Below are 12,208 nucleotides of genomic sequence, written 5' to 3' on the forward strand. Positions count from 1 at the left end.
GAACAGGGCTGTGGAAATTCCTGGTGGGACCAGACCCAGGAAGCAGTATAGTCTGGATTCACTCTAACTGTGATGGGGCAGTAAACCTGAGTAAGGACATAGAGGACACTCGGTGTTTGTCCCCAGGTGAGGGAGGGAGCCCCCAGGGAGAATGCTCCTAGAAGAACGAGCCAGACGGTGTGAAATCACTGTTTATTGGCTGTGATTCCCTTAGAACATATGAGGCCTCTGACATGCAGGAGGTGCAGGCACAAGGACAGACAGACAGGTAACACGCGGGCTATTCTAAGCTCAGTGGCCCGGTGCCCCATGCGCTAGGAACAGGATGCAGGGTTAACTCAAGAGAAGGCCATCTGCTGAGAGCCAGATCTTCAGGTCGTGAAAACCAGCCTGAGAGGCGCAGAGTGGCCCAGGTGAGCAAGAAAGGTGCCGTGGGCCGAGCATGCTTGTCTCTTTGGGCAGAGGGCAGTCTGGTTGGTATTGCAGTCTAACTGTTATGGCTTCTCTAAAGAGCTATGTAAGGTCATGAAGGTCAGTGTTAAGCCACACCTGCCCCAAACTCATGGACACATGAAGTTCTAATGTGGACAGGAAGCGTCGGGAAGACCAGGCTGGCCTTTCTGTCAAGATAAAACTTACCAAAATACAGACCTCATTTACCTGAGATTCAACAGATTGTGATGTAAATTAAACAAATATGAAGAACAATGGCTGCTGGCTGGGCAAAGGGGAGTAGTTGGGTCCTACTGCCCCTGGGTCACGCACAGAACAGAACACCACAGCCCAGGAGCTTGCATTTGCCGGCCACCGTCAGCCCTTCAGAGGAGAAATAGCGGAGAGGGTGGGACTCCTGATCCTGTGGCCCGTAGCCTGCTCTGCACATGAAACACCAGAAAACCTTAGGGAGTCGGCCGGCCATTTTGAAGGTAGGGCTCCAGTGGTAAAGCCAGGAGCTCCCTAGGGGTCTACCTGCCCTCCAAGAGGACCGGAGGCACCGGGAGAGGTGGGAGCCCGGAAGGTGCACTACAAAGGGTGTCAAGGGACTCCACACTTGTCTGAGACACCCACTCCCTATCTATTGCTGTGTTTCCTCTGGCTGCGGCATTCTTAAGAAGCCAAACCTTGCAGAACAACAGAGAAAGAGACAGCTGGACAAAATATGCATGGGTCGCCGTTGAAGACAGACAGGAAGACGGAGCAAACGGTCCAGCAGATCTAACAAGTACAGAAACTGGGGCGATGAGCTCAGAGAAGGGCTGGGGCCACCAAGCACCCACTGCTCATTCCCCAAGTCCCACCCGACTATGGCTGTGCTCCTGAGTTTAAGCCCTGACCGGTGGCCACCCATCCAGGGGTGGTCAGGGCTGGCCCTCGGGGCCTGACCTTGGGCAGGCTCTGTGGGAATGGTGAACTCAAGAGTAGTAAGGAAGGGTCCAACCACTCAAAGGCAAGGGTGCGCAGCACAGGGGCCTGAGGGTCACACCCTTGCCTGGTGGGGTCAGTGATGGCAGTGCGGGGAGGGGTGGCCAGAGGCTCCCGAGGCATGAGGGGGGGACATGGACAGGACAGATCTAGGACTATGGCTTATTTTTGCAGGGGGGGGGCTGCATCTGCTCCCAACATCCCTTGTGGGGGGAGACTCCGTGGGGGTCTGTACAGTGGGCAGGGCTCCTGCTGCTGACGTGGTACCATTACTTCTTGAACATGTCCTGCAGTGGCCCAGGCAGGTACTTGATGACAGTGTCCAGGATGCTCTCATCTTCCTCCTCTGGCTCATCCCCGCAGCCTGGTGGAATAGCCTTCTTGGGTCGAGTCAGGCTGCCTTCTGAGTTGGCCTCCATGGCTGCCTGGGCCTCAGCCTCACGCTCCTCCTTCTTCTTGATGCCATACTGTAAAGGAAAGGGTTGTCAAGGCAGGGCTTGCATATGCCCCTCCTCAACCCCCAGCCTGGAAGGCGCTGATAGGACCGGAGAAGTCAGGTTCTCTCTGCATTGGAGAAACCAACCAGGGGCCAGGAAAGGTGGTATTCATGGTGAGGGAGACTCCAGCCCCACCCAGATGTGACCTCCAGATGTGCGTTCCAGATGTGACCTCGTCCGGGTTTTGGAAGACCACAGAGAAAACAGAACAATTAAGAGGTGCCTGAAGGACACATGGGGTGTGAAAGAGAAAAACGTGGTGTGTGTGGGGAGATGGTTCAGCAGTTAGGAAGACTTGCTGCTCTTTCAGACTAAGCCAGGTTTGATTCCCAGCACCAGTGTCAGGCACACATAATTAGAAATAAATAAAAGAATTAGGGGGCTGCAACAAGGGAAGAACAGGCGTAGCGAGGGGTGGAGAAAAATCACAAAACACTCTGTTTATAATGGCATCTAACGTATTATATGATGATTTTTAAAAACAAAAAAAGAGGTGCATAAGACCACAGAGGCGAGAAGAGGCTGCTCCCTAGGACTCTGTGGTGGAGGCCATCCTGGGACACCCTACACAAACATCACTAATCCTGGCTCCTTTTGCAGCCACCTTTACTGCAGACTACCTCTCCTGGAACCCCGAGGGCACAAAATCCTACAAAATCACTGCTGCATTCCCCTACTGAGGAGGGAACACATCGGCTTCTGATGTCTGTTTTTCCTTCCTCAAAGAAATGGTGTACTCCATTTCCAGATGGGTCTGCCTGGGTGCTTGTCCTCTACCACCAAAAAACTTTCCTCTCTCCTAGCAGATGCCAGTGTGGAGGAGGCAATAGCCATATTCAGTCAAGACCTGAGGAGAACAACTATACCTAAGGAGAACAAAAGCAGGACTCAGCCGTCCCTCCACGCCCCTGAGAGAACTGAGAGTATAGGCCTCGGCCAGCATGGCAGGGGACAGTCACTTCCCCAGTACTTGCCAGTACAACACAGTACAACCACGGGTCAGCTGGTCTGAACGGCAAGCGCATGCGCCCTCCCCACAGCTTCCACTTGTCTCTGGCCCCACTGCAGTCACCTGCCGGGAAGGCCTCACCCACACAGGCAGAACCCTGTGGTCCCGAGGGGGAACATGTGGCTTAATGTCCTGTGGGGTAGTGCATGGGCCAGAAGCTAGATCTCCAGAAACTAGGTCAGGCCAGAGAAAGCCTCCTTCCAGCCAGGGGAAGAGCAGCAGGCACAGGCCAGGTGGGCAGTCGGAGAGGCTGAGCTGCCCAAGGCTACACTTGGGAACAAGTGTTGCTCAGACTGTAACTGCTGCCTTGGTGACTTTCCTGAAGACAGTCTGTCCACAGAGGATCAAGGTCACTGTGAGGCCACAGGCCCATTGAGCTCTTAGGGAAAGTCACGGTTTTTCTGCCAGAGGATGCTCTTCTGGCTACATTCCAGAGCCAGACTCAAGTGGTGCAGCCTGTTCTGATTTCCTGGACTCCAGCGACAAACACCAGCCTGACCCAGGCCAGGTGTTCTTTCTGTCAAATGTGCACGAGCACCAGCCCAAGGACAGGACCAAAGGAGGTGTAGGTCAGGGGTGCTGAAAGGACACCTGCCAGGGCCAGGTGAAGACCAGGGGTCCGCTAAGGGGTCCGAGGTACAGAAGACAGGAGACCTAAGAACGTGGTTAAGAAAAGGCCTGCAGTGGCTCTCAGTGGTGAGGGCCAACGGCTTTTGCGACACGCGGCTGCCACCTTTCATCATCACTGACGAGGCTGAGCGAGGCTGTGTGGGGCTCCACACCTGGGCCGTGTCTCCTCACCAGAGGGAGGGGTCAGCTACTGCGGGCGGCTGCGAGCAGGCACCAACCAGGCGTGTGCGAACCTGAAGAGGTGTGTGCACAGGGTACACAGAGCCTAGGGGAGGCTGGGGACCCACTTCTGGTGAGGAGCAGGGCTTGCCCAGTGAGGGCCGAAAAGTCACCAGACAGTCAGGATTTACACCTGCGAGGAGCTGGGAGGGTGGAGCATCAGCAGCAAAGGCTCAGGAGTCAGGACTGTATTCGTCTGAGGTGGCCAAGCAGCGATATAGAAAAAGTGGGTGTCGGGAAGCACGGCAGCTCCTGTATCACGCTGTCCAGTCCAGGCTAAGGTGGACTGCGGCCCAGCCCATCTACATGTGCCTTTGGCTTTGGTCTAAGCCTTTGACCCCTAGAACTTTCCCCTCTTGGGGCTACCCTCTCCATCTGCGGGGGCTGCTTTTGGGGGCTCACTTGAACAGTCTTCATCTCTTTTCCATGTCAGCCCGGCAAAGGCTGTTTTCCATGTCAGCCCGGCAAAGGCTGTGAACTTGCTGAAGCACCAGTCCCCAACCTGCCTATTGCTGCAACCCTTTATCCCTCACATTGTGGTGACCAAAAAGTCATTTCATTGCTACGTCGTAGCTGTGATTTTGCTACTGTTATGAATTGTAATGTAAATGTGCTTTCCAATGGTCTTGGGCAACCCCTGTAAAAGAGGCATTTGATCCCCCAAAGGGCCTGCAGCCCACAGGTTGAGAACCACTGTTCTGAAGAACAGATTTCTTCACAATTTCCAGGAAACTGTGAAAACAGAGCAGTGGAGCAGGCACCCTGTATGGTCTTCCTTGAGTTCCAATTTTTAAAACACTGAGATGTTAAAGCGTTTGTGGGTGGGGTGGTATCTGGCAGGGGCTGCCTTGGGAAACCCAGCCCCATCCCTGGACTTTCCAGAGCTGCTGCACACCTAGGCAGCTAGCGTAGCACCGTACCGAGCCTTGGTCTGAGCTCTCTGGGTAGCTCCTCTTAATTCTACTCAGGGAAGGAGTTCGGTGACTCCCAGCTCTCTCTTACTTCTCTGTCCCTCCCTGTAAACCGTCTCTCCAGAGTTGCTGTCTGTCTGTCTCTAACTCTCCACCTCTCTGTTTCTCATGCTCATCCTTACCCTTCCTGATACATTACAGTCAGTTTAGGGGTGTGCCGCCATGTCACCCACATGGTCAGTAGCACTCTTGCTATTAGTGACTCACTGGCTGTGGATGGCAGGGGCAAAGCGGAACGAGCAGGCACCTTCTGTGGGACCTAGGAAACTGCTCAGTGACAGTGCTCCAAGGCGAGGTCAGGTGCCCAGACCCTATTTACAGCAGGCTGCAACCAGGTGGGAAGTGAGGGTCTGCTAGGGCTAGCCTTGGGGGCAGAGCGTGGGTGGAGAGGGGAAGCCAGCCACAATATTTGGCCCTTTGCGAGATCAGGGACCCACTGTGTCCGACTACCTGCTGGCTATCCCTCTATCCGCCGTAGGAGATAGAGCTTCCTTCCTCAGGAGTCCCAAAGATCTGCCCCAGCAGAGAACCTGTTGTGAATGCGCAAGCAGGAAAGGGGCCTAGAACCTGGGATGTCTCCCCAACCTCGAGTCTCATCAAGCCCAAGACTGGAGGATTAAGCGACCTCCTGCCTGCTTCCCACCTGGCCACCCAAGCCTGCCGGCCCACCCCCGCTGAGCCCAGAAGGACCTAGACGGCTTCTTTCTCCCCGTGGCTTGGAGCCTCTCTTCTGCGGGCAATAACCACCCTCACTGTGCGCTTGGCCTATGAACAGGGTCGCACAATGTCTACCGCTGCTCTGTTCTCCCCAGCACTTAGAGGTCCGAGACGGGAGTCAGGGCCCCACTGCGGCCTCCTCCCACCCACTTCCAGCATCAGTTGCACATTGATGAAGCAGGCAAGCACGTCACCAGGGGTCTGCCCAGCCTCCATTATCCAACTAGCTACAGTAAGGATCGAGGGAGGAGTGGGCAAGGACCATTGTTTTGAAAGATGTAGCTGTATATGGGCCTCGATTTAGGATTCCACATGGGGCTTCAGTTTTTCCACCATGGATAGCACAATGCTTTTTGGCTGCCCTACCACCAGGACACAGTCCCAAAGGTGACTAGAAACAGAGGCTGCCATCTACCCTGTGTGAGTCCAGGAAGCATAGGTAAAGGGGGAACCTCTGGCCCTGATGTCCCTAAACAACAAAGACTCCCTGCTTAACCTGTTGGTATAACGTTCTTGTGGAATGTATACAGTTTATCCTTGTTCATCCAAATGCTGGCTTCTCTATCCCACTATCTGATTTCAGTCTGGACATTGCATTGTGATCCTTATTCTAAGCATCACCTGTCTCAAGTTGTGTAAACAAGCCACCATTTGATCTCTGTATTTTCAGTTAAACAACCAGCCAGTGCTGTGCAATGGAGAGAATAGGGTGGGACATCCTGGTCTGGAGGGGAGGAGAAGGAAGCTAGTGGGGGAGAAGGAGAGCAGAGATTGGCAGGAGGGACTTGGACCCACGAGGAGAGATGAACTGGACCTACGATATGACTAAAAGCAAGTATAATGTGGGAAATCTGAGTGGGAGGAAACTATGCAGGCTTGGAGGTGTAGGATGGAGTAACTATTACCCAGCATTGCGCTCTAGGTTAATTAAGTAAATCCTGGTCTCTGCGTGGTGATTTGGGTATACAGCTGGTTTAGGAATAACCACCGTTTAACTAAAAGATACATCAGTAATAAATATTAATAACCCACAACATTAAGCAATTCCCATTCCTCTCTCATAGCCTTCTCTCTGGGCAGGGGCCAAAACTCCAGGAGACACAACCAGTCCTGGCATGAGGAGTAGGCAAGGCCAGCCTTCACAATGACCCCAATCCGGATGTGAACACGGTGGTCCCCCAACAGTCCAGCTCCCAAGGTTTGGGTCCCCGGATAGGGAGCAAAACGGGAACTGTTGGCCATCGCCAAGTGAGGGGTCACTGCCGCAGCTCTCATCCCTGCACCTGCGCGTTGCCCACCTTGTCTCGTATGCCCTGCCGCATGACCTCGCGTTCCGCCTCCATCTTGGCGTACTTCGCTTTGCGCTCCTCCTCTGCCTGCCGCAGCGCCTCCTGCCGCTCCTCCTCCTTCTTGGCGGCATCGGGGTCCTTCTCCTCGTCGCCCCCAAGCATCTTCCCCATGTCCTTGGTGGCCCCTGGGGACAACAGCGGAGGTCAGGCGGCAGCACTCAGTTTACAGTCCCTTCTGTGGGCCGTGGGTCCAGTGCGACCCATCCCTAGAGAGAAGCAGTGGATGTGTTGGTTTCTGCGTGTGTGTGTGTGTGTGTGTGTGTGTGTGCATGTGGTTGTGTTGTAGTGGCATGTTCATACATGTATGTGTGGATGGCCATGTCACTGCATATGTGTGCTCATGTGCACTGATGCGTCTGCTCATCTATGTCTCCTGAGGGGCAGGTGTGTGTCCTCCCTGAGGCCTGTGTCCGGAAGAGGGTTGGAAAGAAGGTGGTGGAAGGAAAATCCAGATGTGCAGATACAGATGACAATCAGGCAGGGACACATGTCTAGTGGGCAATATTGGCCGTTAGAGTAGATGACAGGCGTGCACCCATGACCCAGACTGCAGGCTCTGCCTATCTTCCAAGACCCTAATTGCCTCCTGTGCTAGGTGCCACTTTTCTCATGAGTTCCTGAGTCACAGTCCCTACAGAAACCACCCCAAACACCCTGGCAGCTTAGCCCATAGGACAGAGGCTGTAATTACACACTGAGGCTTGGCCCAATTGCACCCAGACACCAGTGACACCCAAGATACAGACTTGGCAAGATCTCAGTGTGGGGTGCTGGTTCACTGGTTTTTGTTCTCTGGGGTGCCTGCCAACCCTATGTACCATGACAGGCCAGAACAAGGCCAGCTGTCCTCTCTCTGCACAATGCCCTCTGACCAGATCTGGGATAAGAAGGACAGGGTCTCTTAAAAAATGTGGGACAATGATATAGGGCACCAACTTCTGAGCCCTGCTCTTCAGGTGCTTGTAGAGCCATGGGTTCCCCTGAAAGACCAGAGATATTTTGGCTTCCTGGAACTTTACCACAGGCAATAGGGTGTGAAGAAACCAAAGACATCTTTTTGCTGCTGTCAGGATGGAGACAGAGAGCCATCTTGAAATAGGCATTTACTGACAGAACACATCTTGAATCTAACTGAAAACTATGAGCTTCACAGTCAGTTTTTAGCTAGAAACTTACAAAGGAGATTCTGCATCAATGGCTGAAGGAAAGCTGGGTCACAAAGTAATCTTCCAACAGTTTTCCGGGTAGCTCACTGGAATCTCTCTGCCTCTAGCACAACTGCCTCTGGCAGGTTGCAAGGTTTGTCCTTGCAACTATCTGACTGCTGTCATGTAAATTTTATTTTCTACTAGAACAAGCTAATTCACACTCAGGTGGGAGAGACCCGTAACTATTTCTCCCTCTGTAAGGTGCTGGCATTCTAAAACAGAAAGAATTGATCTATGTCTCTGCCTCGCCCTAAAGCAGTGGTTCTCAACCTGTGGGCTGAGGCCCCTTTTTTGCAGATTGAATGACCCTTTCACAGGGATTGCCTAAGATCCATTAGAAACCATAGATATTTATATTACAACTCATAACAGTAGCAAAATTACAGTTACGAAGGAGCAATGGAGATAATTTCATAGTTGGGGGTCACCATAACACAAGGAACTGTACTAGAGAGTCGAAGCATTAGGAACATTGAGAATCACTGATCTAGAGGCAGGTGAGCAGTGGCTGGGGTGTGACTGTGGGCTCCGTGTGGCTTGTGGCTGTCTGTCTAGGTCTGTCCACCACCCCACCCATCACATATGTTGCAAAGGAAACTCTATTTACTGAGTGCCAACTATGAGCTACTATGGAGCTGTGTGCCTTTTGGGCCTTCTTACATGTCAGGAGTTCCTGCTTGGGCTCTGGCTGGCAACAGCCTTGGACCTGTGGACGTCTGTTGACTACATTCTGTATATGATTACTTTGCTAAGTTCTAGCCGTACCAGAATTCAAACGAATGTACAATCTGCAGGACTAAAACTAGAAGTGATAGAGGCCCTGCTTCTTCGTCCTGATTAGCCAGGAGAGTAGCAGGTAGTTCCAGGGTGCTGTAGATGTTTGAAATGCCATCGTGCTCACTGCTGGGGAAGGTGCAGTTAGTCCTTGGAGAAGGGATTGATGGCAGAAGCTTGGGAAAGCAGCCAGGCATTATTATGAATACCCTTCTGCCTAGCCATCTCACTCTAGCCATCTGTCAGAAATGTGCCTTGGTTGGGACCTAGGCTCACAGATGTCCACTACCCTAGCATAAGGCTGGAGACAAGGGATGTCTTGAGCATGTGGTCACATGACCAGTGAACATCTTGGGGCTACAGTGCACTTGGGGATGTCACACCCAGGAGAGGCCCATCGGTGTCCCCGAAGAGGTTGAGGGGCTGCACTATGCACTACAATAGTCAGCTACATCACAGACGCCATTTTTGGAAAGCAGGGAGAAAACCTGATGGGTAAGGGTACCCTTGATTTCACAGTTTCTTGAAAAAATATGAGAGGCTGCATGTCAGCTTCCTCTAAATCCTCAACCCTGGGAAAGCGGTGGAATGTTCACTAAGATCCACCAAACGTCAGTCTCCATTACACTGAGATAACGCTCCACATACCCATGAGGACAGGTATTACAAAAACAGAAAATAGGATCTATTGATAAAGACGTGGGGAAAGTGGAGCCTGTGCTGGGACCGTGGAAATGTGTGGTGGTTCAGCCTGTAGAAGACGGTTTCGTGGGTCCTCGAAAGGCCAGGCACCGGGACTGGAGACACAGCTTAAAGTTAGGAGCACTGGCTGCTCTTGCAGGCACCCTGGGTTCCTGGCACACACATGGCAGCTCACAACTGTCTGTAGCTCCAGTTCAATGGGATCCAGTGTTCTCTTTTGGTCTCTAAGGGCATTGAACACACATGGTACACATATGAAGTTGCAGTATATGCACATATGAAGTATATAATAAAAAGGCCAAGTACAGAATTACCACATGACCAAGTAATATGTAGCGAGCAGGAACTCAAGCTGATATCTGTCCATCCTTAGTCTAAGCATCATTCACAATATCTGGGAGGCAAAGCCACAGCATCAGCCCACAGGTGAATGGAGAAAGGAAAAAATCATGTTTGTCCACACCTTACATATTGTTCATCCTTAAAAATGAAGAAAGTTTTGACACAAGACAGGATGGAGAAGCCCTGGAGACACTATTCTGAGTTAAATGAGCCAGGCACAAAGGACAGCTGCTGTGAAAGCCTTAGAGCACTTAGATCCATGGAGCAGAAAATAGAAAGTAGTTTGGGGGCTGGGAGACAGAGAGAGCTAAATGTTTCCCTGGGACAGTTTCAGTTTGGAAAGATGGGAGCACTCCAGAAGCAGAGGTGGAGGTGAACAATAGTGTCATATGCTCAGTCCACAGCTTTGTGTATCTACAACAGAGTAGAACTCGTTTATATTACCACAATAAAAAGAGAAACAATTTTATAGTTACAGTTCCATCTCCCTGATGGGTTTCCCAAAGCAGACATGAGGTTGTGACCAGCTTGGCTAAAGACGGCTGGTAATAATATCAGCCGTGTGATGAGGGCTGTGCAAAGTGGCCTCTCCAGCGGCAGCAAAGCAGGCAAGCAAGCTAAGACAGGGCGGAAACTGAAATGACCACACAGGGGCTGGAGAAGTGGATCAATGGAGGAGGCTTCTTTCTGTGCAAGAATGAAGACCTGGATTTAGATCCCAGCCACCATGTAACAAAAAGCATGTGAGAAGTGGAGAGAGGGTTGTTACAGCTTCCTGGAAGCCATCCTGTCTCCAGCTACAGTGAGAGTTGCTGTTTCAATAATACAGCTGGACATTCAGCATCCTCCTCTGGCCTCTGCACACATACTCCTCATGTGTACACCCACACACTCACACACATGGTAATAGCAGCTAAATAATACATTGTACTTTTCATGGAAAATCTTGAATGAAATCCATACCTCAAAATATACTTATGAAAAGCTGAGAATGATGTCTAGGAATTCACAGATGGGATCTTTCAAACACTCAAGAAACAGATAATTCCCATGATATTTAGAATCTTCTTAGAAAAAAAGAAGTAAATCCTCTGTTTGTTTTTTTTTATAGCAATGCCAGAAGCCATGTGGTGGAAGAAAAAGGAGGAGTGAAAAGAGGGAGGGCAGAAGAAAGGAGGAGACAGACAGACAAGACAGAGAGAACACTAGAGCTCCCAACAGATTAGGAACCAGCAAATGGACCAGAGTAATGGTCAGCCCAAGGGACACTGACATCTGCCATTCTCTAGGGAATGCTGTCGGCCAGCCCAAGCTGAGCTCTGCTCATTTGCAGAAGCAGGAATGTTGCGGCATCAAAGCGTCAGTCATGCCCCAGATGCCAGCCAGAGGCTCAGTGGCCACTGTGTACCTGAGTCTTCAGGTGCTGTTCTGAGTATCCTGGAACCTTCCTGCTTCCTCCACCAACAAACACATCAATGGGTTCCTGTATGCCTGAGGTGGCTACAGTTTTCATCACCTTGAGAAAAAACCTCGAACAGTAGGAGCTTGCACTATGCCTGACTACTGGCCTGGCTCCTTCATCTTGCTTTGTGCACATGTGGATGAAAGGTGGAGTCTACACACAGCCACAACAGGACCATGGCAATAATAATAATAATAACAACAATAACAACAAAGGTAAATGTGTGCCACGCAGAACCCACTACTAAGGCACTCTAGGAGCTTGTCAGACAGACATAAACCTATGAAGCCAAAGACAGGCTTTTGGTAGCCACAGTGCCCACCCCAGTGCCCGGATGGCCTCACCGTTCCTGTAGAAATTCTCTTGTGTGCTAATTTTAGATTAGTAGCTCCCCACATTCTACAGTGGGGGTCTGCCCTAGCTACTAGAGCCATGCTTCCACGTGGAGAGGCCCTCTTCTGTCTCCTGTGTGGGGTCTCGCTGCGGAGTAGCTTGTCCACCCCGGCCTGCTGAGACGCACTGAGAACTGCCCTGGGCTCTAGGGACAGCCTGTGTCCTGGGTCACTTACTCGGGCACAGCCCAAGAGCGACAGACAGACAAGCTGTTCAGCAAATCTAGATTTCACTTGGAAGAACCAGCCAGACTCTGTGAAGGTTAGTTCTGTCCCTTACACTTGGACTGTGAAAGACCTTGCATCCCTCTATAATGCAACACTGGCTTGAACTTAACTGCAGCCAGCTCTGTGGGTGACAGGTGGTGCCCGTCTGTGGTGTCTGTCTGCAAGTCCCTGGTGACCGATGATTTTGAGCATTGTTTGTGTGCTGGTTGGTCATTTCTGTGTTTGCTTTGGGTGAATATCAATTTTTCTTTTCTTCTTCCTTCTTTTTTCCTTCCTTCCCTCCCTC

At 51.5% G+C, this 12,208-nt stretch overlaps 1 protein-coding gene across 1 annotated transcript in view; it reads right to left on the bottom strand.

Moving 5' to 3' along the window:
- Positions 1–178: 178 nt before the first annotated feature.
- Cplx1 (complexin 1) overlaps positions 179–12,208 on the bottom strand; it is a 28,625-nt gene continuing 16,595 nt past the window's right edge. The window contains exons 3-4 of the mRNA XM_021645638.2: positions 6,764–6,939; positions 179–1,889 (exon numbers count right to left, since the gene is read on the bottom strand). Coding sequence (XP_021501313.1) covers positions 1,692–1,889; positions 6,764–6,939 — 374 coding nt within the window. The 3' untranslated portion in view covers positions 179–1,691. The remainder of the gene's footprint in view (positions 1,890–6,763; positions 6,940–12,208) is intronic.

Source organism: Meriones unguiculatus, chromosome 3, assembly GCF_030254825.1.
Source record: "Meriones unguiculatus strain TT.TT164.6M chromosome 3, Bangor_MerUng_6.1, whole genome shotgun sequence".
Lineage (NCBI taxonomy): Eukaryota > Metazoa > Chordata > Mammalia > Rodentia > Muridae > Meriones > Meriones unguiculatus.